Below are 23,193 nucleotides of genomic sequence, written 5' to 3' on the forward strand. Positions count from 1 at the left end.
GCTTGGATTAGTTGATATAACATACTACAATGTACTACATAGTAAACGCAAAAGTATAATTAAATAACCTATTGTTCATGTGAGAAAACTTACATGCATTGAGCGTGGTTCATTCAATGAAGTCAGAATCATAAATTTAATTGTTGCAAATTCAAAGAATAGTGTCTAAATCACATTATATCCCACATTAAAAAGCTGATATAAGAAACCGATCTGCGTTTTTCTTTTCCTTATCTTGCTTAACTGTCAGCATAGGCTATCTTTCATTTGGCACCTGTCTTTGGTAATCTGGGTAGATGTGTTCTTTGAATAAGTGCTTTTGTCTGAAACTTTGCCAGAAGTTTCACTAATCTACAATCCTGTCGCTTTCAAACCCCAAAGCTACCATGTCCCATTATTCCATTACTGCCTGCTTTGAATAACAGTCGTCAGTAAAGCTGAAGGGCATGTTTCAGCACCCATGCACTCTCCTTCATGCAGCTATTCTATAGCTGCGCATGCAAATCAGGTACATGTTGTCCTCTTCAGTTCCTGGGACTTTCAAAAAAGTTGCTTTGACAGGGAGTGTATAGATATGTCAAAACAGACCAATTGTTTGTAAAAAAAAAAAAAAAAAAAAAAACATATCCAACCTGATTCAAACATGTTACTATTAGGTAATAACTGAGAAATATAAATGATTAGTGCTTCATTAATACAGTAACATTTGCAAAGTGACAAAACGTATTGTAGTGACATCATAATATTCTTGATCCGGGACATTGTTAAAGGAAAACACCACAATTTTTCAATATTTTACCTCAACTAAGATTACTTAATACATACCTATCTTTTTTCAATGTGTGCACTTTTAATCTTTGTACAGCGCTTTTTGAATGTGTTAGCATTTAGCCTAGCCCCATTCATTCCTATGGTTCCAAACTATAGTTTTAATTTGTGCCACCATAGTTACTCGTGTAACTACTCATGTAACAGTCTTAAATAGGGAAAACATGGGGGTGATTGGTGGCTTCTAAATTCAAACCCTGTTTGGATCCTAAGGAATGAATGGGGCTAGGCTAAATGCTAATACATTCACGAGGCGCTGTACAAAGATTAAGTGCACGCATTAAAAAAAGATAGGTATGTATTAATTCGTCTAAGTTGAGGTAAGAACATAGTAAAATATTGAAAAATGGTGGTGTTTTCCTTTAACCTGTGTATTCAGAGTCTATAAGAGAAACCCAGATTGGCTCTGACACTCTTTAAAATGCATTAGGTTATAATTTGCCATCAAAGTGGATGCGTATAGGCTGCAATTCATAATTTTAATGTTTGCTGCCTTGTTATACAGTGCGTGGTCAACAAGGCAATAGAAATGAAAACAAGGAGAGGCAGAACGTTCTTGTGGTTCAATCTGCCTCTCTTTGGCTCTCCGGGTTTGGAAAAGTTCCTGATTTCTGACTCATAGTCTTCTTCAACTCTTGCCCTGCACAGTGAGTAACTTATCCCTGCTGATGAAATTTCCACACATAGTGCTGATCACCTCGATGTTGTACACGGATCAGAGGAGCACCTTTTTGTAGGTTTATATTACAGTAGATTTTATGCAAATACCTCGGTTAGAGCTCTAAAGGTTTCTTATGCATTATATAAAAGAGAAAAAATGTTGCACTAGGTAAACACAAAAGTTAAAGATTAAAATTAATATGCAAATTATGTTCACCTTGAGTCAATAAAAGGACTTCTGTGGAATCAAACAAAGACGGTAACAGATTGAGTAGGTTTAAACTAAAATTGCCTCATGGCAACTGATGACCATGTGATCAAAAAAAAAAAACAAAAAAAAACATTTATCATCTTCTGAACTTTGAACATTTAGGGGGAAAAACAAGTTCAAGTCTTTGAAGTGCTTGTTCATTTTTGAAGGCCATATGTTTATTGTAGTAACACCTGCTGTAAGTTTAAACTAGGGGCCACAGTTGCGTTATAAGTTTAAGGGCCATGCAGTATATAAACTGATATGAACCCTATGAATGAGGAAGTGGGGCAAACAATGTGCTACTGTCATTTGCTTAAAAGGTACTCAAGTGCAGATATTACTGTATTATGATTGTTGTAAAGCCTGCTTTTGGAGGGACGACTAACTGAAAATGCACTTGATCCAAGAGGTCACAAGACAACAACTACTTAGTCAGTTGTACATAAGTACACAAGTGGTCTTTGCCTTTTATTATCTTATGACACTGATTTCAAATATACATGTTATTAGGTATGGTTCTTTTAATTTACTGTATTTTACAGTTATTTACGATTGAAACATACCCAAAACAAGAGAAACAAAACCCCAGATCATTTTACACACTTATAGAAAATATTTTCCAGAGACACAGCAATACATAGAGACAACAGGACGAGGAAAGAATCAGTGTTTCGATTTCATAAAGTTCACATTAAAAAAAAAAAAAACTGTAGTGATGTACAGTAAATAAGCCTCTAAAATAAAACAAAAATATGACAAAAAAAGCAATAAACATGAGTGCAAATTTCTTTGGAGGCTGACATATATACTTTAAGACATAAATATTTTAAAATATATCAAAGAAAAATAAAACAAAGGCAGACTATTGACTTCAAGTAGATGATCCCAGACAGCAAAGGATCATGGAAAACACACCGAGCAGCTTTCATTTCTTTCTCTGGAAAACATTAGCCAGCATAGCACCTGAAGTGGTCAACTGGCCCATCTTACTTAAAAACTTGGTCTTTGCGTCCTCACCCACCAGACTGGCTGCAATAGAAATGGACCTGAAAAGAAACAACACCAAATCTGAATGAATGTAGTCTGTTTGACATAAGTTGAAATGCTTGCACCCTTGCCGTTTTGGACAAAATAAAGTCATATTCAGATGTGACTACTAAGAATACACCCAGAAAATGCCACCAATTGCTTGAGTATAAGCACAAATGTCTGTGTTCTGATAAATTATTATTATAATAAAAAAAAGTCTTCACATATCGCGTCTTTTGCGCGCCCAAGTTTGTCATTTCATATGTAGGCGCACGGTATGCCTCCTCATAATGGACACGCATGCGGTGCGACACGCTCGTTTTTTCCAGGTGTGTCCACACCGCATTGAGTTAAAAACATGAAAACTTTTCAGAATGCCGCAAGTGCACCACAGGTCGTGTGACAAGAACCAACCAATCAGCTTCCTCTCATTTTCCGTTACTTTGAAACCTCAGTAAAAAAAATGGAGGAGCAGCTCATAATTGTAGCCTGAGGAGCTAAACGAAAAGGAGCACTTTGGAAAAAAAGAGAAAGCAACGCACCTAGCGTTTTCTACTCGTTTTAGGTGTGCCATGTGAACAGCTCCTTATTCCGGATTTAAATTGTCCAAAAGTGTACAAAACTTGTTAGGACCACATTAATATACATGGCTTGCCGTCTCTACCACAGTACAATTATGCTTAAATGTCACCCACCCAACTAAATATAAAAAAAGAAATCCTGGATGTCTCGTGGCAGAGCAACCCACACGGTCTGTGAAGGGCAGATACAACTGATATATACTGACTTTCAGTGACAGACCGAATGATAGACCTCTCTGAAGTTATAATGTTCAACCATTTATAAATATCTTAGAAAGTCTGGGAAGAAAACCACTGCCAGCTAAGCTACTCGCTGTGAAATTAAAGAGATGCATGCTGTTAACATCACGCCACATCTTTTGGTTAAAGGCTTGAAAGAGTGCCTGTGTGCTCATAAACTTAATTTATAAACCTTACTAAACAAAATCCTTTATAAGGACCTTTATAAAGAGTACTGTCCCATTTTTTTCTGACAGTGTAGGATTGAAATAAGACTTTTATTGTGGTCTCAGTAAAATACAAGACCACTCTGTTGATTTTGCAGTAATGATCAGTTGACTTTACATTATTTTATATATACAGTATAGTGTATAATTTATTGTCCTACATTGTATATTAGGCTTATACCCAACTTGTAGCGAGACAATTAGATAAATAACAGTTAAACTTGGTTAAATGAGCCCTTGCAGTTTTGCACAGTCATTTAGGTAGTTAATGTGTTATTAGTGTAATGTGAAACATCCCCTCCATGAGCCCACAGGCACGGTTTCAAAAAAGCCAGTTCATGGATCTGAGCCAGTGGCCTGCAATGCCTGATGGGAAATCTCGCTTGTGAGGAGTGGAGAATTGAGTCAAACCAAAGCTGGACTCGAGCAGATAAATACAAAGAAATAAGCATGTTAAAAGCTTTCCTGACTACTATAAAATTAAGTAGTTTATTTCTTTAAGAATTTTTTATATTGAATTAAATTTACTTTGCTACCGAATAAGCACTCGCACTGTTGTTTTTTGATTGAGTAACACCACACCGGCCAAAAAATTATTTAGGTTGGAATAAGAGAAGTAGAAGAAAAACATGCTTTGTTCATTAGATTTTCCATCATAATGTAGTTGAAGCTCCATTTAAATAGAGAAAAACACATCGATCTATAAAAAGCCAAGTTGGAAGTGAAATGTGTGTCGTCTTACCCTTGCGCCTCTCCGATGCCTTTGTTCTCCAGCTTTATTTCACACTCCTTTATCATGGAACTCAGAATAACCTAAAGGACAAACAAATAAAGGAGGGAGTATTCTTAGTGCATTGCTGGGAAGTGTGACCTACGCATGCACAACACGTTTCCGTGATGGCACATCAGCTGCACATTACCATGCAGAGGAAATAAATAAATTCGGGTTATAGTGCTTATTTCTGATTGGTCAATATTTACGATAAAACACAGCTATGACCGCTGATTCTGTGCATCACTATGCAGCACCCTTGGCAACAAACAAATGTGAAACATTATGTTGGTTTTTCCAGTGGAAGGAGTGATTTTACTTCATGAAAGTTTTTTTGCTTTAATATTTGCATTGTGTGGTGTTACATTTTTTTTTAAAACCAATAAAGTACTCAAGTGTAGTGCTGCATCATGAATACATCCAGTGAGGGGGTTGCATTGAGTTTTACGACGTGCCTAACAACATCTGTTGCCGTGACTTTTCACGACACGGCTTACGTATGTAGTCATGCATTGAGGTTGGATGTTTTCCTACAGGATATGTATTCTAATACCTCATGCTCCGGAGAGAGCTGCTCCATGTCAGTCCTCAAACATTTCAGTCCAGGGAGGAAATGATTCACCATGAGTTCTTCAGAAATAACTTAAGATTCAGAGTTAAGAAAAAACAATGTCTAACATACCTTTAAAACGTACATGTCTACTAGGAGTAAAGAAATGGATTGTCACCCACAAGGCTGTACGTATTTAATGATGCACCCTGACCCGTACAAATAAAGGATCAACATATAGCACACAGGTGGAGTTTTTTTTTTAAACGGCATGGGGGGCAAACCACTTCTACATGGGGGTCTTAATTGTGGACAGAAAATGAAACAAGAAATATGGTGAGAAACGGAGAAGAAGCGTCTGTAGAGGTATGTGTGCTGGGAATCCTAACCAAAGGGCCGGGCTAAACTCTCTTTACTCCAACGAACAACATCACAGAGCATTTAACGACAAATTCTGCCATCCACCCTGCAATTTAGTGTACAAAAACGGCTGTGGTTTATTTTCTTTCTTTTCCTGCCAGCGGGGTGTGCAAACATTTACGAAACACTCGGAAAGAAAAAGAGAGAGAGTGATAGAGAGCGAATGTGATGATTGGGACTCCTGTACAGCTTTAATAGTTGACCATTGTTCAAAAACTTGAAAAAAAAATACAAGGGGAGAAATTGGCCTGGCAGGATAGTATGTTCAGTATCTGTTATATAGTTGAAACTAGAGGTTGTGGTTATGGATCGCATGCCAGAGAATCTGTGAAAACGTTCAAGAAAACGCGATCACTTCTGTAATGCAATCGAATGCCGCTTTAAATTTGTTACAAAAATGTTCCCTCTTTAGAGAAACTTAAGTTTCAGAAATGTAAACCATCATCCATTACTAAAGCTTTCAAAAACAATCAAAGGCTTGAACTGATTTATCGAAATGTCAAATAAAATGCTACACCACCGCTGATTGTCAATGGACCATCTGATGCATATGGCCCCAAAAATAGCAAGTGTTTGGTGAAATGACAAGCTACCCTTTAAATATGAATTCTTATATTTCTATTTCATTAACAGCTCAGACAAAATCGTAATTGTGCCGGTTCTGGGGGGGCTATACCCACCCTGCCCCCAAAACTCTGCTTATGCACAAAAATCTTATAATGTCACTAAAGTGTTTCACAGACAAAGTTGAACTAACTGTTCATCAGTTTAAATGTAAAGGATACAACAGCAGGATAAGGCGCTGTACGCCTCAAATAGTTGAGTGGCAATGTCAATTCTCTTACTCTCCACCATCTGCTGGTTATTACAAAGAGCCAGTTTGTGCAAATGAGGAAGAACAACTGTAGGAAAAAACAGAGCATGAAAAACAACACAAATACTCGCCAAACTATTTCATGTGCAAAATAATAATAATCACAGAACCGTGACAGTACTCCGGCCATTGTATTACAACAGGCTATATAGCTTCTCACTCTGCAGAACCAAAAATCTTCAACTGAGCAAGTAAACACTCTTTAATTATTAGGACATGAAGTGCTGAAAAAGCTCACATTCATCTCGGAAGCGAGGCTCTGCGTTGGGTCCTACTCTCCCAAATGTTTTGATGATTTCCATGTGCAAAGAATGCTGGTCCTGATACTGGGGGTCTTCCAGAAATGAGGCCAGCTGCATTTTTACTCTCTCCAGCAGCTAACACACACACACACAATCAAAAAGTGTTTTTATTCATCTTGTAAGGATATGGTGATAACGTCAATTTGTAGACCAATGCAAACCCTAAAAATGTCAGGAAATTTGCATACATAAATAAATGAACTGAATTAATAAATCACATAGATATGCATAAACATAAATTATATAGTCATGACAAGTGGCTAACAAGTTATTTAGAAAAGGACACAATGTTTGTTTGATTCATTAAAGGATTGGTCCATTTTCTTAAAAAAAATCCAGATAATTTGCTTACCACCATGTAATCCAAAATGTTGATGTCTTTCTTTGTTCAGTCGAGAAGGAATTATGTTTTTTGAGGAAAACATTCCAGGATTTTTCTCATTTTAATGGACTTTAATGGACCCCAACATGTAACAGATTTAATGCAGTTTAAACTTGCAGTTTCAACGGAGTTTCAAAAGACTCTAAACAATCCCAAACGGGGCATAAGGGTCTTATCTAGCAAAACGATTGTCATTTTTGACAAGAAAAATAAAAAATATGCACTTTTAAACCACAACAGTCTATCTCCGGTCCTGTGACGCGCCAGTGCGACCTCACGTAATTCGTCATCACGTCAAGAGGTCACGGATGACGTATGCGAAACTACGCCCCATTGATTACAAGTGTGGAGAAAGAAGGACCATTCCAACATTGTTGTATGTGGAATGATACTAATTAATGTCTTTGTGTCAGTTTATTGTTTAAAATGGTCCGCAAATGTGCGTTTCATACATGTAACACGTGACCATTCCACGGCATTACGCAATTGCTGGTGCGTCAAAGGACCAGAGATAGACGAGAAGTTGTGGTTTAAAAGTGCATATTTTTCTTTTTCTTGTCAAAAATGACAATCGTTTCGCTAGATAAGACCCTTATGCCTCGTTTGAGATTGTTCAGAGTCCTTTGAAACAGCAGGTTTAAACTGCATTAAATCTGTTACATGTTGGGGACCATTAAAATGAGAAAAATCCTGGAATGTTTTCCACAAAAAACATAATTTCTACTTGACTGAACAAAGAAAGACATCAACATTTTGGATGACATGGTGGTGAGTAAATTATCTGGATTTTTTGTAAGAAAATTGACTAATCCTTTAAGAACGTAAACTTGCATTCATTTGGTAGATGTCTTTTGTGGCAGCCCAATCAAATCGCATGGAAAAACTACTTAAGAGGTGGTGATTTCGTATAAATTTGTACAATGTAAATCCTACAAAAAGGCACGATTATTAGAAAAAAGCCCCTAGAATTATAGTCTTGTTTTTATGCATACGCGAGGGTCCCCGCACAGAGCGTGTGATGCAAATATCATCATTAGAATAGTATGCACGCGCTGTATGCGCAACGCCGATTTTTATAACCGCGCAAACTTTGTCGTGCATGTGCCTACAGGAAAATGCATTACTGTATGTAATGCAGGAGATGCATTGCATTTTGTCGCAATGCGCATGTGTACACGTACAAGTCAAAATAACTATGCATTGCAAGCCTGTGCGTTCGACCATGTGCGTACGTCATAGACTGTAAAAAATATGGACGTAGTGTCTTGACGTCACCCATAGGTTTCTGAAGATCGTTTTGGAAGCTTAAAGTAGGCATTGCCTGCCGTCGCCATCTTGCCCGCACATCACTCGCGGATATCCGAAAATGGGTAAAGAGGCGGAACATGGGTGAAGCTCAGGTGGCTGGTTGCTGAAACCACGCCCCCTAGCTCACTCTACTGACTGCAGTGGCTGTTCAACTGTCACTCAAGTGGCCACGCCCTTAATTATACAGAACTTTAAGGCTTAATATAATTTAAATGGATGAGTTACAAAAAAATTCGCCCCCTCACAGTTGTCATAAATGGCAAACTCAACTATATAGAACTAAAACAACTTTTGTACCAGGCTGTAAACATATTATTGTCTACTGTAAAAGTGGGCAATTTAACATGGAGGTCTATGCGAATTGACTTCCTTTTGGAGCCTGCTTTTAGCGACCAGTCGATGAATTGCAGTTTAAATCACTTCCGCATTGGCTTCATCCGAGAGATCGGAAGGTTGCCCCTCTGCGTACGTTCGTGTAGATGTAAAGAACAGACTATAATAGTCTGTGCTTAAATCACTAGGCCAAAATCAGATCGTACTAAAACATACGAATGAGATCATACAAATTCATACAAATTAGCCACCTAATAAAATAGTTACGAAATGCCATGATTGTGTTGATCAGGCTGCTAGCAATTTTTTAAACCCTGTGAAAGACCAAATCGCTCTGCAGGGCCAATGTATAGGGTTGATATGTGAGGTGTACGTGTCCGCCAAGCCTTGTACCTCTTTTTGCGTTACAGTTTCCATAATTGTTCCGAAGGCGGGTATTGTGGCTATCCTCACTGAACTGAAAACAAAAAAACTATTACTGTACATCCAATGGATGCCATACATTTCCCATTAAAATGACAAAAGATCAGAATGCAACAGAACCATGAGATACCAATCACATGAATGAAATATGTGGTAAGCAAGATGATTAATGTCACATGATCATTCCCATGTCAGTATGAAAACCCGAACAAAACAGACATACAAATATCCAACCCCCCCAAAGAAAGTAATACAAAATAAAACTAATATCCAACCAAGAGAATGCGGAGAGGAGACAGGATATTTGTCTTTAAAAAAAATATCTCATAGCTGCGGTTAACTCACAATTCAGGACCACTGCACAAGGTAATAAGGGCTGGAGCTACTCGCTTGTCAATTAAGGCTTCGCTCATGCCTCGAAGAATCAGCTGCAAACCAGTCAGATGCAAAAGAGAGGGGGGGTCAAACACAAATGGCCAAAAACCTAGCAGGGTGGTGCTTGGGGGCGGGGACTCTGTAGTGCTAAGGGCCTCGGGAGGGAGTGACTGGCAGCCAAACATGCCATGAGTCACATGTATGGACTTTTGATTGACGAATGAATGGATTGTGGAAAGCAGGCAGCTTCTTCAAGCGTGTAGTGGTTAGTGTTGCCTGAATGAAAGACGTTAGTACATCGAGCATGAGACACACAAAACTAGCACGGTCTCTCAGGCCTTGGTTTCATCAGGAGAAGCAGAAGATAAGATACATTTTCAACAACTCGAGTCATATTTCACTCAAATTTTTATTTTAACCCAGTCTTTGAAAACCTAGCTAAAGCCATTTTTGTGTGTTTTACTGTTTTCTACATAAAATCCTCCCACATAATGCACAAAACATAATTTTTATATATTTATTATTGACTGAGTAAATAATTCAAAACACATTGATTGGCCTGTTTTGGCTCCGTCCCATATATTAGCATCACATCTCATTGGGACAGCTAATAAAGGTGTAGCCTCCTGAGAGAACCAAGGCCGAGGGAGGTGCACGGATGAAGGAGACAGGAGGAGACTTACATTTCAGGATCACTGGAGAGAGTGATAAGTGCTGGAACAACTCTCTGAGCTACTAGCGTTTCATTCACCCCCTTCACCAACAGCTGATTGGTCAGAGCAGGGGTGATGTCACACAGGATGCATGGAAAGAGCGAGCACAGTGTCATGGAACACCGCAGAGAGAAAGAGAGAGAAACAAAGAAATAAAAGAACAAAAAAGAAACAACGGTAACAAACTAAAAACAGCGCAGACGTACAACATGACAGAAGCCCAAAGAGGCGCTATACAGATAAAAAATAAAATCAAAAAGACTAAAGAGGCCAGGCGAATTTAACTAAAGCTACGACCACAGATGAGGAGAAGAGGGTTTTTTTAGATGAAACTCTTTTGTCACTCCTCGAACCTTCATTACGTACATTTACACGATGGCAAGGGGTAGGTAATGAAATGTGGGGGTTTGTTACGTAATTTCTGAATGACACTTGCAAGCGTGCTGTGGTGCAAAGACACACGGATGCTTTAAAGCGACGACTTCAAATACATGTAAACATTCAGTGGTTTGATAGATATCAGGAATGAAGAGGCACAGGGGATCCTAGGGGGGTGTGGTGAGGTTCTGAGGACATACTGTACAGTAGTAACTACCTCACAAAAAACAATAACATTTTAAATACATCATATCTACAATAACTTGGTTGTTTGACATTGCAAAAAAATATATAATGCTAAACATTTGATTGGTCAAGATGACTGACACTTTTCATAAATCGGTATGGTACCACTAATCGTAGGTATTAAACCTACAAAAAAAAATGACTGAAGTCATTTTTGATTTATATGTTTGGCAGACGCTTTTATATAGTGACTAACATGGCTTTCAAGCTATACAGTTTTGTGGGAATCAAACCCATGGGCCGTGACTTTTGCATTGTTAAAGGGACACTCCACTTTTTTTTAAATATACTCATTTTCCAGCTCCCCTAGAGTTAAACATTTAGATTTTTACAGTTTTGGAATCCATTCAGCTGATCTCCGGGTCTGGCACTACCACTGTTAGCATAGCTTAGCATAATCCATTAAATCTAATTAGACCATTAGCATCGCGCAAAAAAAATAACCAAAGAGTTTCAATATTTTTCCTATGTAAAAGTTGACTCTTCTGTAGTTACATTGTGTACTAAGACCGACAGAAAATAACATTTTGGGATTTTCTAGGCAGATATGGCTAGGAACTATACTTTCATTCTGGCGTAATAATCAAGGACTTTGCTGCTGTAACATGGCTGCAGCAGGCGTAGTGATATTACACAGCGCCTGAAAATAGTCCCCTGCCATTGAAAGTTACTAAAGGGACTATTTTCAGCTGCTGCGTAATATCACTACGCCTGCTGAAGCCATGTTACAGCTGCAAAGTCCTTGATTATTACGCCAGAATGAGAGTATAGTTCCTAGACATATCTGACTAGAAAATCCCAACATTTAATTGTCTGTCTTAGTACACGATGTAACTACAGAAGAGTCAAGTTTTAAATAGGAAAAATATTGAAACTCTTTGGTTATTTTTAAGCGCAATGCTAATGGTCTAATCAGATTCAATGGATTGTGCTAAGCTATGCTAAAAGTGGTAACGCCAGACCCGAAGATCGGCTGAATGGATTCCAAAACGGTAAAAATCAAGTGTTTAACTCTGGGGAAGCTGGAAATTAGTATATTTTTTAAAAAGTGGAATGTCCCTTTAACGCAATGCTCTACCAACTATGCAATTCATTGCCAAAAAAATACAGGAATGGCTACAAAGTTACCAAGCAAAGACAAATAAATTGAATCCTAGTAAAATCAATGTTGTATAATTGTTGGACCCTTGGTAGAGACCACTATTATCATTTAAGGTTCATTTTATAGTAGATAATAGTTATAATTATGTCCTGTACTACCTTAAAAAAATTAACGAAAAACCAGAACATACCATATTCATGAAAAGTGCCAAGAATCTCAAACTTTCAGGATAATGGCATTGAAAATCTGATCTAACTGTACAATTATACAAATCAGTTCAACAATATGGATTGTCTATGGTTAAAGATTAAGAGATGGGTGTCTTACCTCAAACATGCGGGCAGCGGTGCAGCGTACCAGTGCAGACGTATGAACCACTCCATACCACAGCACTGTCAGTAGCAGCTCATGATACGCTGGGTTTGCCCTAGAGACAGGAACTTACATCATTAGGAAATAATCACAAAATGACAGCAGATGGTTATACTGAACCTGATCTTCTAGTTAAGAACCATCTGGTATTAGAGAGAGTATGCATGTGATGTCACCTTCAGCGAAATTGACTGCGGTTACGCCCACTAAGTGGCAAAACAATTTGTGTACAGTGTGAAATCAGCGAAAACACGGGGAAAATGTGAATTTTATCGAATTATTTGTGTTTAAAAAAAAATTCTAGCAGGCGTTACAACAAACCCTCTGTTTGTTACGATGAACCCCACCTATGGGGTAAGTAAACGGTAGGTCCCACAAACAAACTTTAAGTGTTCTTTTATAGCAGAGATGTGTGTGTTGATTGTGTAAAAAAAATTATTAATCTAACATAAATATTTTTTGAATGATAGAGCCAAAAAGCGTTAGGTTGTGCCCCGCTCTCCCCTACTATTTAAAGCAATAGTTCACCCCAACACAATTCATTTTGTCAATTTACTCACCCACACGTTATTTTATTAAACACAAAAAGATATTTTGATAAATGTTGGCAAGTACACAGCTGACGGTACCCAGTGATTTCCATAGTATTTGTTTTTCCTACTGTGAATGGGTACCATCAGCCGTGTGCTAACCGTCATTTATCAAAATATCTTGCTTTGTGATTAACAGAATAAAAAACGTTTAGAGAAGTAAATGATGACAAAATGACCATTTGGTGAACTATCCCTCTAATGTCCCAGTGTAATTTTATACTATTTCTTATTCTTGCTTATTATGCCAAAAGACTCACGCAATAGGCTGGGCGGTCTTTTGAAAACTGAGAAATGTGTCATAATATTTGGAAATCAACCCTATAAATGGCTTGCAAGTTGTTTCAGCAATATTATCTGTTTGGATGACATTAGTATAGCGGAAAATGCACACTTCACCACTAAATTTAATGAACTGGTAAAGCATGTTTAGTGCATTACCACTGTTGCTACCACAGTGATTTTGATTTTGTTTCACATCAGCATGGAGGAATTCCTGCCTCAGATAAACTTCTGTATCTGTGGATGTTTTGATTTAACAGTATTGGGACACACTCACCCCAGCTCTACAAATGAGGCCTTTAGACTGTCAAGGGGAGCATGGGAAAGAGAAAGTGTGGTCATGACATCCTCCAAAAAGCCCACCAAGAGTTTACGGTCCTCCTCCTAAAACAAACAAAGGATATATTAGAAAGGGTTTTTCCTTTATTAAGACATCAAAGAGCAGCCATAAACCAGACAGGTGTCACTCTCACCTGATTATAGCAGGTCAAGACTCCAGTTGCATAGATGGGCACTGTTGCCTTGGTAAGGATACCGTTTCCTGTTGTGGCGTCTGCAGGACACAATTCTTGTAACTTGAAATGACTTTAAATGCATTTGATGACTTTTTGTCATACATTTTGTTTTAGGTAAATTAGAGTAATTTAAACTTATAGTTAATAGGACCATTGTAAAAGGTACAACATGCCCAGTTTTGTTGGCAGACACTTTACCACACGACAAACATTCAAAGAATGAAAGGCAAAGCACCATTTCCAAATCCCATGAAAAGTGGAAACACATATTTGACACACAAATCCCTCCCGCTTGAGAAAGAGACACAGCGAGACAGAGATTGTGTGTGTTCTCGTCCACGCTCCTCCTTTCACAGCGAGGGTGTTATTTTTGGTTAACTCAACAGCCACTCACCCACATTCTCCTCGGATAGCCGCAGGATTTCTTGGAATTGAGGTTTTACCTTTGAAAATGAGGGAAAAACAACACCTAAATTAATCTAAACCTGTTGAACTGTATAACTAAGACAGGCTATTTGCAGCACAAGATCTATTTAGCCACTTCATCACTTGGCCAAATAAAAAGCAAAAATAAGGTCAAAATAATTTTTAGTGCTGCAGAGAGACTATGGAAATGTCTTAAGAGATATCCTACCTTGGTGTTGGTAAAGATTTTCCCTAACGTTCGACAAAATCTCCAAAAGAATCTGGAGAATTCATGGACGCAGGTGGATGAAGTGACATTGATGCGTCCAACAATTTCTATAATCTGTGGTAAACTGTGAAGAGAATCCAGAATTACGCCCAATGTAGTTTTATTAAAGGAAAACACCACTGTTTTTCAATATTTTACTATGTTCTTACCTCAACTTAGACAAATTAATACATACCTATCTTTTTTTAATGCAAGTACTTAATCTTTGTACAGCGCATTGTGAATGTGTTAGCATTTAGCCTAGCCCCATTCATTCCTTAGGATCCAAACAGAGAAGAATTTAAAAGCCACAAAAAACATCCATGTTTTCTCTATTTAAAGACTGTTACACGATTAAGTATGGTGGCGCAAAATAAAACGTTGCAGCACTTCGATCTTGTCGCACAGTAACAACATCACTCCTGACTACTCCCCCTCTAGCTCAAACATCCATCAATAGTATTGCGCCTGAGGTCGAAGTTTTGCAAACTAAGTGCTCTTCCGCCATACAATATAGTAGGAAGTGGCTTCTAAATTCATTCCTGTTTGGATCCTAAGGAAAGAATAGGGCTAGGCTAAATGCTAACACATTCACGATGCACTGTACAAAGATTAAGTGCACGCATTGAAAAAAGATAGGTTTGTATTAATTCATCTAAGTTGATGTAAGAAAATAGTAAAATATTGAAAAACGGTGGTGTTTTCCTTTAAGCAGTTTTTTCCATACAATTACATCCATAATTTAATATTTTTTATTAAAGTTGTTCTTAAAGAAATGTCCTACGTGTGACATCTACTCACAACTGGTTAACCACCCAGAGCAAACTGTCCCATCCTGTAGTTCCTTCATGTTGAAGTTGATGGTCATATAACTGTAGCAGGACTGCCAGCTGCTCTCGGCTGCCCACGATGGTAGCCACGTCCTGCAAAGGGGAGGCCGGCCGCGGGAACCGGGTCACTGCAGGGTCACATGCACAACACACATGCACAGAAGCCGCTTTTATAACCAGGAATACACAAAAAAAGCACAACTGCGCAAATCATTTGACGGAACCGCAGCGCTTAAATAAAAGAGTACTTTGATAGCGAGCCCAAAACCAGAGAGCAAGCCCAACATGGCAGGAACCCTACAGTTACACAGTCAGGCGCCAGGTCAGCGTCGCTAAACGTAGCCTGACTGAGAATGTTAGCAAAAAATGCATGCGTGCGTGTTGACGTTGGACGCCCCTTACCCTCAATAGGTGGCACGTCGCCCTGTAGTTTGGCTCGGCTGGTGAAGGGGGCGTTTTGCAGAAGCACCGCAAACAGAGACGGGATGAGAGACTGAAGAGCTGACAGATAGATATGCAGCTTGTGTTCATCTAAACTGTATTCTCCCTGCTAAAAAGACAGAAAAACGGGAAATTAAGAATTAAATAAATATAAGCACTAAAAAAGGTCCAACTGTAGTGCTGTTCAAGTTTTGGTAACTTTGCAAGTGAAATGTTTTTATAAACATTAGACACAAACTACTACAAAAAGTTTAATTTTTCTTCAAGTTACTTCAAGATTTCAGTTGAAGATTTGTGGATAAGAAGTCCTTAAACATAAATATTTTAGCATGCATGTCAGTGATCGCTGGATTTCACCTTGAGCAGTTTCTCGATGTTCGTGAGGAGAGACGGCATGAGCTGGGATTGTAGGTTGCCCAATTCTGTGCACCAGGCAGCGAAGGCAGGAATGAAGACTTGGTGGGTGGCGCTGACCACTCTCTCCGACGGGTCACCCAGAGACAGCCGCATCAGCTCGAATCCCTGACGCATCCATAAACAAGCATGCAAACATAAACTACTCAGAAAAAGACTCACAAAAGCAGTACAAAAACACTAGATTGTGCCTAAATCAGACACAAACCTGGGAGTATTTATCTGGATCATCTATGTAGCCCATGATGACGCCTAAACTTTTTACAACCGCCTCTCGGACCATGTCGGCTTTATCTTCAGCCAACATCTGCTGGAGCATGGACAGAACCAAGGAGCTTCTTATCTCTTTCTGCACACATACATACACACAGAGACACATTTGTGTTATGTCAGCTTGTGTACTGCTATGTTTGGTTACATGATTAAGTGTTGATACTCATGAGGAAGTGAACACACGTCAGGCAATCTATTACAGAAAGGGACATATGAAGAGCACAGATGCAAAACCCTCTATGTGCTTCTGACACGTTTTCTTTGAAAAAAAGGGTCATGCTCTTGTGTTTAAGTTCCGTAATTTCATTTCAAAGTCAATGAAAAAAAGTCAGTAATTGAAAAGATTTTGTTATTTTAGTCATTTCATTGGTATTTGGGTCAATGACGTGACGTTAATTATTTTGTGTCCATATGGTTCAATTAAATGTAAAAGGGTTAAAATTTCAAAATAAATTAGCAGATTACGTGCATACATTCTTTTTTTTTTTAGAGGACCACGTTTAAAATTTCTGGGTTTATTTCATTTTGAAAGAATATTTAGGGGATAATTGCAAAAATGTCGATGTGGTGTAACCAGTCTGTGTCAATTGGTGTAACTAGTATTTTTTTTATTAAAATAGAAATATATTCATAAAAATGTGGAATCAAAAATAATCATCTAGTTTAGTGTAATATGATTTTTTTACATGCATTTTTACATCCTTTGTCAAAGATTATTTAGAAAACAGAGCTGTTTTCAGCATATGACTGAACAAATATTACAAAAACGCATAAAAATTTACATTGGTCACACTTTATTTTACGGTATCACTGTTACAGTGTAATTATACATGTAAGTACTAAGTAATAATCATTAACAACATGTACTCACTATAGGGTTGGGGTTAGGATTAGGGTTTGGTTTAGGGTTAGTTGCATGTAATTATGCAAAATTAACTGTTATTACTATAATAATTACATGTAACGTGTAACAAAGACACCGTAAAATAAAGTGTTACCTTTACATTTAGAAATAATTTTTATGATTACGTTTACATGCCATCAAGGTGGATTAAATATTTAATATTTCTCATTCTTTGGCGCAATTGGCGATTACATCATCTGACATTTTCAGGTCCATTCAGTCTTAACTTTTATAAAAATGGTGCAAATGTAATTTTTTTATTGCATAAAATCAACATAAATACACTATATGCATTGAAATAAACCTAATGCAAGTTTTTAAAACAAATTTCTTTCACTGCAAAGCCCTCTAAGTACATGCAAAAATCTCTACTTCTGAAAAAGTCGACAGTCACACTTCACTGTCCTGTTCTAAATAAAGGTAAAAGGCTTAAAATTAAGTCAATATACTAATATATTCAGTAAACAACCTATAAGTCTTGCACCGTGGTGTACACATGCTGTCGTTCATTTTATACGTCTTCCGTGCACTTAGAGGACTTTGCTAAAAATTGGCCTGTCGCTTAACGGATTCTGCCAACAAAGCATTATTTCTGAATGGCCTGAGGCTGGGATTAAGAGGATTTGAAGCATATAAACATATTATACGTGAAGAGAGTATTCATTCAATCAATCGTTCAATCACCATCAATAATTTGTTTCATTTTGATGGAGGTGGTGTTTAGCAGCTTTTGCATCTGAGCTCTTCATATAAAGTCGAAACTGAAAATCATTGCAACACAAACAATAATGAGAAGATAATAATGTAAAGGACAGTATTCAATGCAAAACAAACAACATTCCTACACAGCATCTCAATACAGCTTATTACTGGATACAAACAGGAAAATCAGACCTGATTTGATTCTATAAAAAATATAATTTGACTACTACATCAACGTGCTCATTGTGGCTACCTCTCATTCACAGTTCAGTGAGACCTTAAACGTCTAGAGTTTTGCGATCACTAACTACAACATTGTCGAAAGATCCATGTGATTAATGCATTCCAGTTTGTATTTCAAGACTCTCTTACTGGTAAATAAGGGGCCAGTGCTCCGCACGCTTCCGCCACCAGAAGTCTTCTCTCAGGATACTTGTGGTTTATCTGCAAGAAACACATATGCAGCACAGACACATATGGGAAATTTAGGATATAACATGTTAGCGTCACTTCCAGTGCTGACCACAGACATGTAGACGCACCGCATTAGCTCGTACAGTATTTTTAAGAGATAAACTGACTTACAACACTGAAATTGTTTTTGTGTTTCTCAATAGGTTTGAGAATGGGGAGCGGTCAACAATGTATTTATTATAAATATCACTAAAACAAACCTTACTGTATATCATACTCCACTCGTGGTGTTGTTTACGGTCAAAAAAAGCAAGCATCTTAAAAATGTATGACTAAACTTGGGGACTGTGTTCATTTAGAAGTAAACATAGTCAAGGGTTCCCGCACAAAAAGTGCAATTTAGTTTTTAAGTTTACATTTATGCTTTAGGCTTTTATCCAAAATTACTTAACGGGCATTACAGGGTTAATATTTTATCAGTCTCTTTCAACAAATTTTCAACAAAAAGGGACGAAAAAGGGATGAAAAGGACGAGCCCAGCCTGCTGGGATGTAATTTAACCCATGCTGGGTAGTTTCAAGCAAAAATGCTGGGTTCATTTAACCTATTGTTGGGTCAAATATTAAAAAAAATTCTGGGTTAATTTCAACCCAGTTGCTGGGTTCGTCCCTTTTTGACCCAACACTAGGTTGAAAATACAAAAAGGGATGAAAACAGGATGAAAAGGTACAAGCCCAGCCGCTGGGTTGTAATTTAACCCATGCTGGGTTGTTTCAACCAAAAATGCTGGGTTGTTTCAACCAAAAATGCTGGGTTGTTTTAACCTACTGTTGGGTCAAATATAAACAAATTCTCTGTTAATTTCAACCCAGTTGCTGGGTTCGTCCCTTTTTGACCCAACGCTGGGTTGAAAATACAAAAAGGGATGAAAACAGGACGAAAAAGGGACAAGCCCAGCCGCTGGGTTGTAATTTAACCCATGCTGGGTTGTTTCAACCAAAAATGCTGGGTTGTTTTAACCTACTGTTGGGTCAAATATAAACAAATTCTCAGTTAATTTCAACCCAGTTGCTGGGTTCGTCCCTTTCTGACCCAACGCTGGGTTGAAAATACAAAAAGGGATGAAAACAGGACGAAAAAGGGACAAGCCCAGCCGCTGGGTTGTAATTTAACCCATGCTGGGTTGTTTCAACCAAAAATGCTGGGTTGTTTTAACCTACTGTTGGGTCAAATGTAAACAAATTCTCAGTTAATTTCAACCCAGTTGCTGGGTTGGTCCCTTTTTGACCAAACGCTGGGTTGAAAATACAAAAAGGGATGAAAACAAGATGAAAAAGGGACAAGCCCAGCTGCTTGGTTGTAATTTAACCAATGCTGGGTTGTTTTAACCCAAAATGCTGGGTTGTTTTAACCTACTAGTGGGTCAAATATAAACAAATTCTTGGTTAATTTCAACCCAGTTGCTGAGTTCGTCCCTTTTTGACTCAACACTGGGTTGAAAATACAAAATGGGATGAAAACAGGACGAAAAAAGGGACAAGCCCAGCTGCTGGGTTGTAATTTAACCCATGCTGGGTTGTTTCAACCAAAAATTTTGGCTTGTTTTAACCTACTGTTCGGTCAAATATAAACAAATTCTCTGTAAATTTCAACCCAGTTGCTGGGTTTGTCCCTTTTTTGAACCAACGCTGGGTTAAAACAGCCCAGCATTTTTAGGGTGTATATATACGAGTTCCCTAGGAACCCCTGACCCTTTGAACTTTGTACACAATGATAGTTTTACATGACCATTTTCACCCTTTTAAAAAATTAATAGTAGCTAATTTTCACCATTGTACTATTAAGACTTTATGGTGTAAATGACCCGTGTTATGATGGGTCAAGACCCCTGGCATGGTAAAGGGTGGACAATATGACTTGATACTGATTATGCATTGATATTTAAATGTGTGTGTGGTCTAATGTTCATATGCCCATACTCGTGATGACGTTTCTGACCCATTTGGTTTGCGTGAACAATAGATTATGTCTACACAGTCCCATGAAGAAGTCAAGAAAAGCCCCTTACCTGTTCCCAGCATTGTGGCAGAAGTTCGGCCTCCACCCGAGTGGGACCCACATGGCGGGCGAAAGCCACACACCCAGTCAGGATCATCTGCCTGAGATGAAACATTATCAAAAAATAAACTAGCAGTCAAATGACAATCGTAGACACACACATGCGCAGATGTCCAGCCGCGCACACACATACACACCTCTGTTCATCATCGGGTCTCTTGATAAGATTAAAGAGGATGTGAAGCAGCTGGTCTCTTTCTTTAGGTTCTGGATGCAGGCAAGCCGTACAGAGGATGAGAGGTATCAGCTCCTGTGTGCACAAAAATGAGGACCGGTCATTTGTGTATATGGGACATATGGACATGCATGCACCCGCTGAGAGACGTCTTCAATGGCTCGGCGAGAGAACGACGGCAGGCAGGTTTTTTTGAGGATACGGGGAGACTATCTAATTCCGAAACACCTTCACCACAAAAGGAGAGAATCTATAGGGCACTAAACCACAGCACCAAGACCAATAATGAATGATCGTGTGATTGTGCGTAGGTACGAAGTTGTGTAGGAGTCCACAAAAAGGGACTTGACATTCCCAGCAGTGTTTACATAGGCTTTTATTCACAATTTCACACTTAATCCAGGGCTTCAACACTGCGTGACTATTTACCGTAACAGTGAGACGCAGTTGCAAAAGAAAACCACACCGGCACAGCACGTATCCTATTACGGAAAAGGCGATCTGTCCATGGTTCATGTCTCATGGCCAAACAGTGGTTACTAGCCCCGTTTTCCGCAATGATCCAGAATAGAAACAGAAGAGTAGGGCTGACATAAAAATTTGGTTGAAAGGAAGACAAGTGTTTATTTTCTTAAGATTTATCTCATCTTAAAGCATCCATTCGAGGCTGAGGTTACCCGCCCTGATGTCTTAAGGTGAATAATAGTTAGGCAAATATGTGGAAGGACTGCAGGCAACTTGACGGCATGCTTGTTTGTTTGGACAGCCTGATCAAAACACCCAGTTCTGGGAAAGTCAACTGTCAACTTTTTAAGAATTAGACATTTTAATTTAACTTGGTACAGTAGATAAAGGATGGGATAAGTGGCGAGTCATATCATCACACAGACAGTGTGTGTGATAGGCATTTATTATGTATTTTTTTTGCTTGAGTATCAAGGTCATTACCGTAACATTTGCGATAAAGCTACAGGTACAAACATAACATTTTATGTGGGCCTTTTTTGGATCATTTTAATTTAAGGATATCTTTGCTCTCTTTGTCATTTTACAGTAGAAAAGATTTGTTGTTTCAACTTAATAAACTAGGTGTTTGTGCTGCCTTAATTTTTTTTGTTTATTTAACTTAAAAATATTAGTTAACTAAAAATTTTGAGTGGATACCACTGAAAAATATTAGTTAACTCCACATTTTAACTTTTTTTAAGGCAGCAACTTACTTTATTAAATTAAAACAACAAATCTTTTTAGTGTATAAATATAGATATGGGCCCAATGTATCTCTGTTTACTTGAATTTGACTTATATACAGAATTATAACATTTCTTTTAATATAATTATTTTAAAAAATGATTTTTAGAGTATGTAAAAGCTGTTAAGTAAATCATCAATTAAGTTGGATCAACTTAAAAAAATTATTCAGTTGGTAACGCCAACTTTAAGTGAAAATTTTAATTATCAAGCGAAAAAATTCTTGCATTTTACTAACTTTACTTAATTGGTAATTGATAAAACCTAAATATTAAAACAGCTGAAATGTGGAAAAAATCTAGGTTGAAAAAACTTAAATGACTTAATAACATTAACAACACCCAAAAATATAGGTGGGTTACATTAAATATGGACACTAAAGTTTGAAAACCTGAAATAAAACATTGGGTATGATGTGTGGCTAACAATTAAAACCAAACAAACATATTTTTGCAAATTTGTTATCTTTAACCTCCTAAGACCTGGATCACATTTTTTTTGTTGTTTGCACAATAATACTTAATTTTGTGTAACTGGAACCTGTTGTACACAAACATGGAAAATTACACTGCTTTATGTTCAAAGAAAAATATTGGTTATTATATTTATAATATGGTTATAACAGTGGTTCTCAAACTTTTTTCGGCGTGCGGCCCCCCTTGGGTACGGTGCATCCCTTTGCGGCCCCCCAAAAGAAAATGTATAACATAAAACATTCTAAAACTTAAACATTTAAATTAAACAAAACATATTAAATTATCCAACGTATTGCAGTTGGTTAGTAGCCTTATTTATTTGAGGTTTCATTACACAGAATTTATGATAAATTAATATATTTTATAAAATGTCATAATACTGGGGCACCCCTGGCACCATCTCAGTTTGAGAACCACTGGGTTATAATATGGTTATATTATAACAAAATATTGCAAAATAGCTGGTAGAAATCTGAAACAAAGACAAACCAAAGCTCGGTTCTTAGGAGGTTAAAATACACCACTTGGTTTGATAGTTTGGTACAAATTTAAGAAATTTGGATATATTTAAGGGTTGCAATGTTGAAACACTTTTTGAAGTTTTCAACTCGCCACATCTTTAAACTTAGACCGTCAGACTAAACAACAATTTGCAAGTTGCATTCCTTGTCACCCCAAAGTGTTTCCCATGAAAACTTGCATTTGTATGCAAATTTGGAGCTTTGCCCTAAGTCTGCATTGATTCATTTTCTAAACACAAACGCATTAACTGTTAGACAAGATAATTA

At 37.7% G+C, this 23,193-nt stretch overlaps 1 protein-coding gene across 11 annotated transcripts in view; it reads right to left on the reverse strand.

Moving 5' to 3' along the window:
• Positions 1 to 2,173: 2,173 nt before the first annotated feature.
• Positions 2,174 to 23,193, reverse strand: part of relch (RAB11 binding and LisH domain, coiled-coil and HEAT repeat containing) — a 42,879-nt gene continuing 21,859 nt past the window's right edge. For 4 of the 11 annotated variants that reach the window (XM_065258089.2, XM_065258083.2, XM_065258081.2 and 1 more), the window contains 19 exons: positions 20,641 to 20,753; positions 20,454 to 20,544; positions 18,341 to 18,415; positions 16,301 to 16,450; positions 16,036 to 16,200; positions 15,640 to 15,787; positions 15,209 to 15,365; positions 14,369 to 14,492; positions 14,129 to 14,177; positions 13,693 to 13,772; positions 13,497 to 13,603; positions 12,303 to 12,402; positions 10,220 to 10,302; positions 9,132 to 9,195; positions 6,652 to 6,790; positions 6,325 to 6,441; positions 5,123 to 5,211; positions 4,540 to 4,610; positions 2,174 to 2,787 (listed from right to left, as the gene is read on the reverse strand). In XM_065258089.2, the coding sequence (XP_065114161.1) occupies positions 2,667 to 2,787; positions 4,540 to 4,610; positions 5,123 to 5,211; positions 6,325 to 6,441; positions 6,652 to 6,790; positions 9,132 to 9,195; positions 10,220 to 10,302; positions 12,303 to 12,402; positions 13,497 to 13,603; positions 13,693 to 13,772; positions 14,129 to 14,177; positions 14,369 to 14,492; positions 15,209 to 15,365; positions 15,640 to 15,787; positions 16,036 to 16,200; positions 16,301 to 16,450; positions 18,341 to 18,415; positions 20,454 to 20,544; positions 20,641 to 20,753 (2,043 nt within the window). In that variant the 3' untranslated portion in view covers positions 2,174 to 2,666. Of the gene's footprint in view, positions 2,788 to 4,539; positions 4,611 to 5,122; positions 5,212 to 6,324; positions 6,442 to 6,651; positions 6,791 to 9,131; positions 9,196 to 9,506; positions 9,590 to 10,219; positions 10,303 to 12,302; positions 12,403 to 13,496; positions 13,604 to 13,692; positions 13,773 to 14,128; positions 14,178 to 14,368; positions 14,493 to 15,208; positions 15,366 to 15,639; positions 15,788 to 16,035; positions 16,201 to 16,300; positions 16,451 to 18,340; positions 18,416 to 20,453; positions 20,545 to 20,640; positions 20,754 to 23,193 lie in introns of those variants that run through there. The other 7 variants (XM_065258084.2, XM_065258090.2, XM_065258088.2 and 4 more) reach the window with 4 other exon arrangements.

The sequence above is a fragment of the Paramisgurnus dabryanus genome, chromosome 22 (assembly GCF_030506205.2).
Source record: "Paramisgurnus dabryanus chromosome 22, PD_genome_1.1, whole genome shotgun sequence".
Taxonomy (NCBI): Eukaryota; Metazoa; Chordata; class Actinopteri; order Cypriniformes; family Cobitidae; genus Paramisgurnus; species Paramisgurnus dabryanus.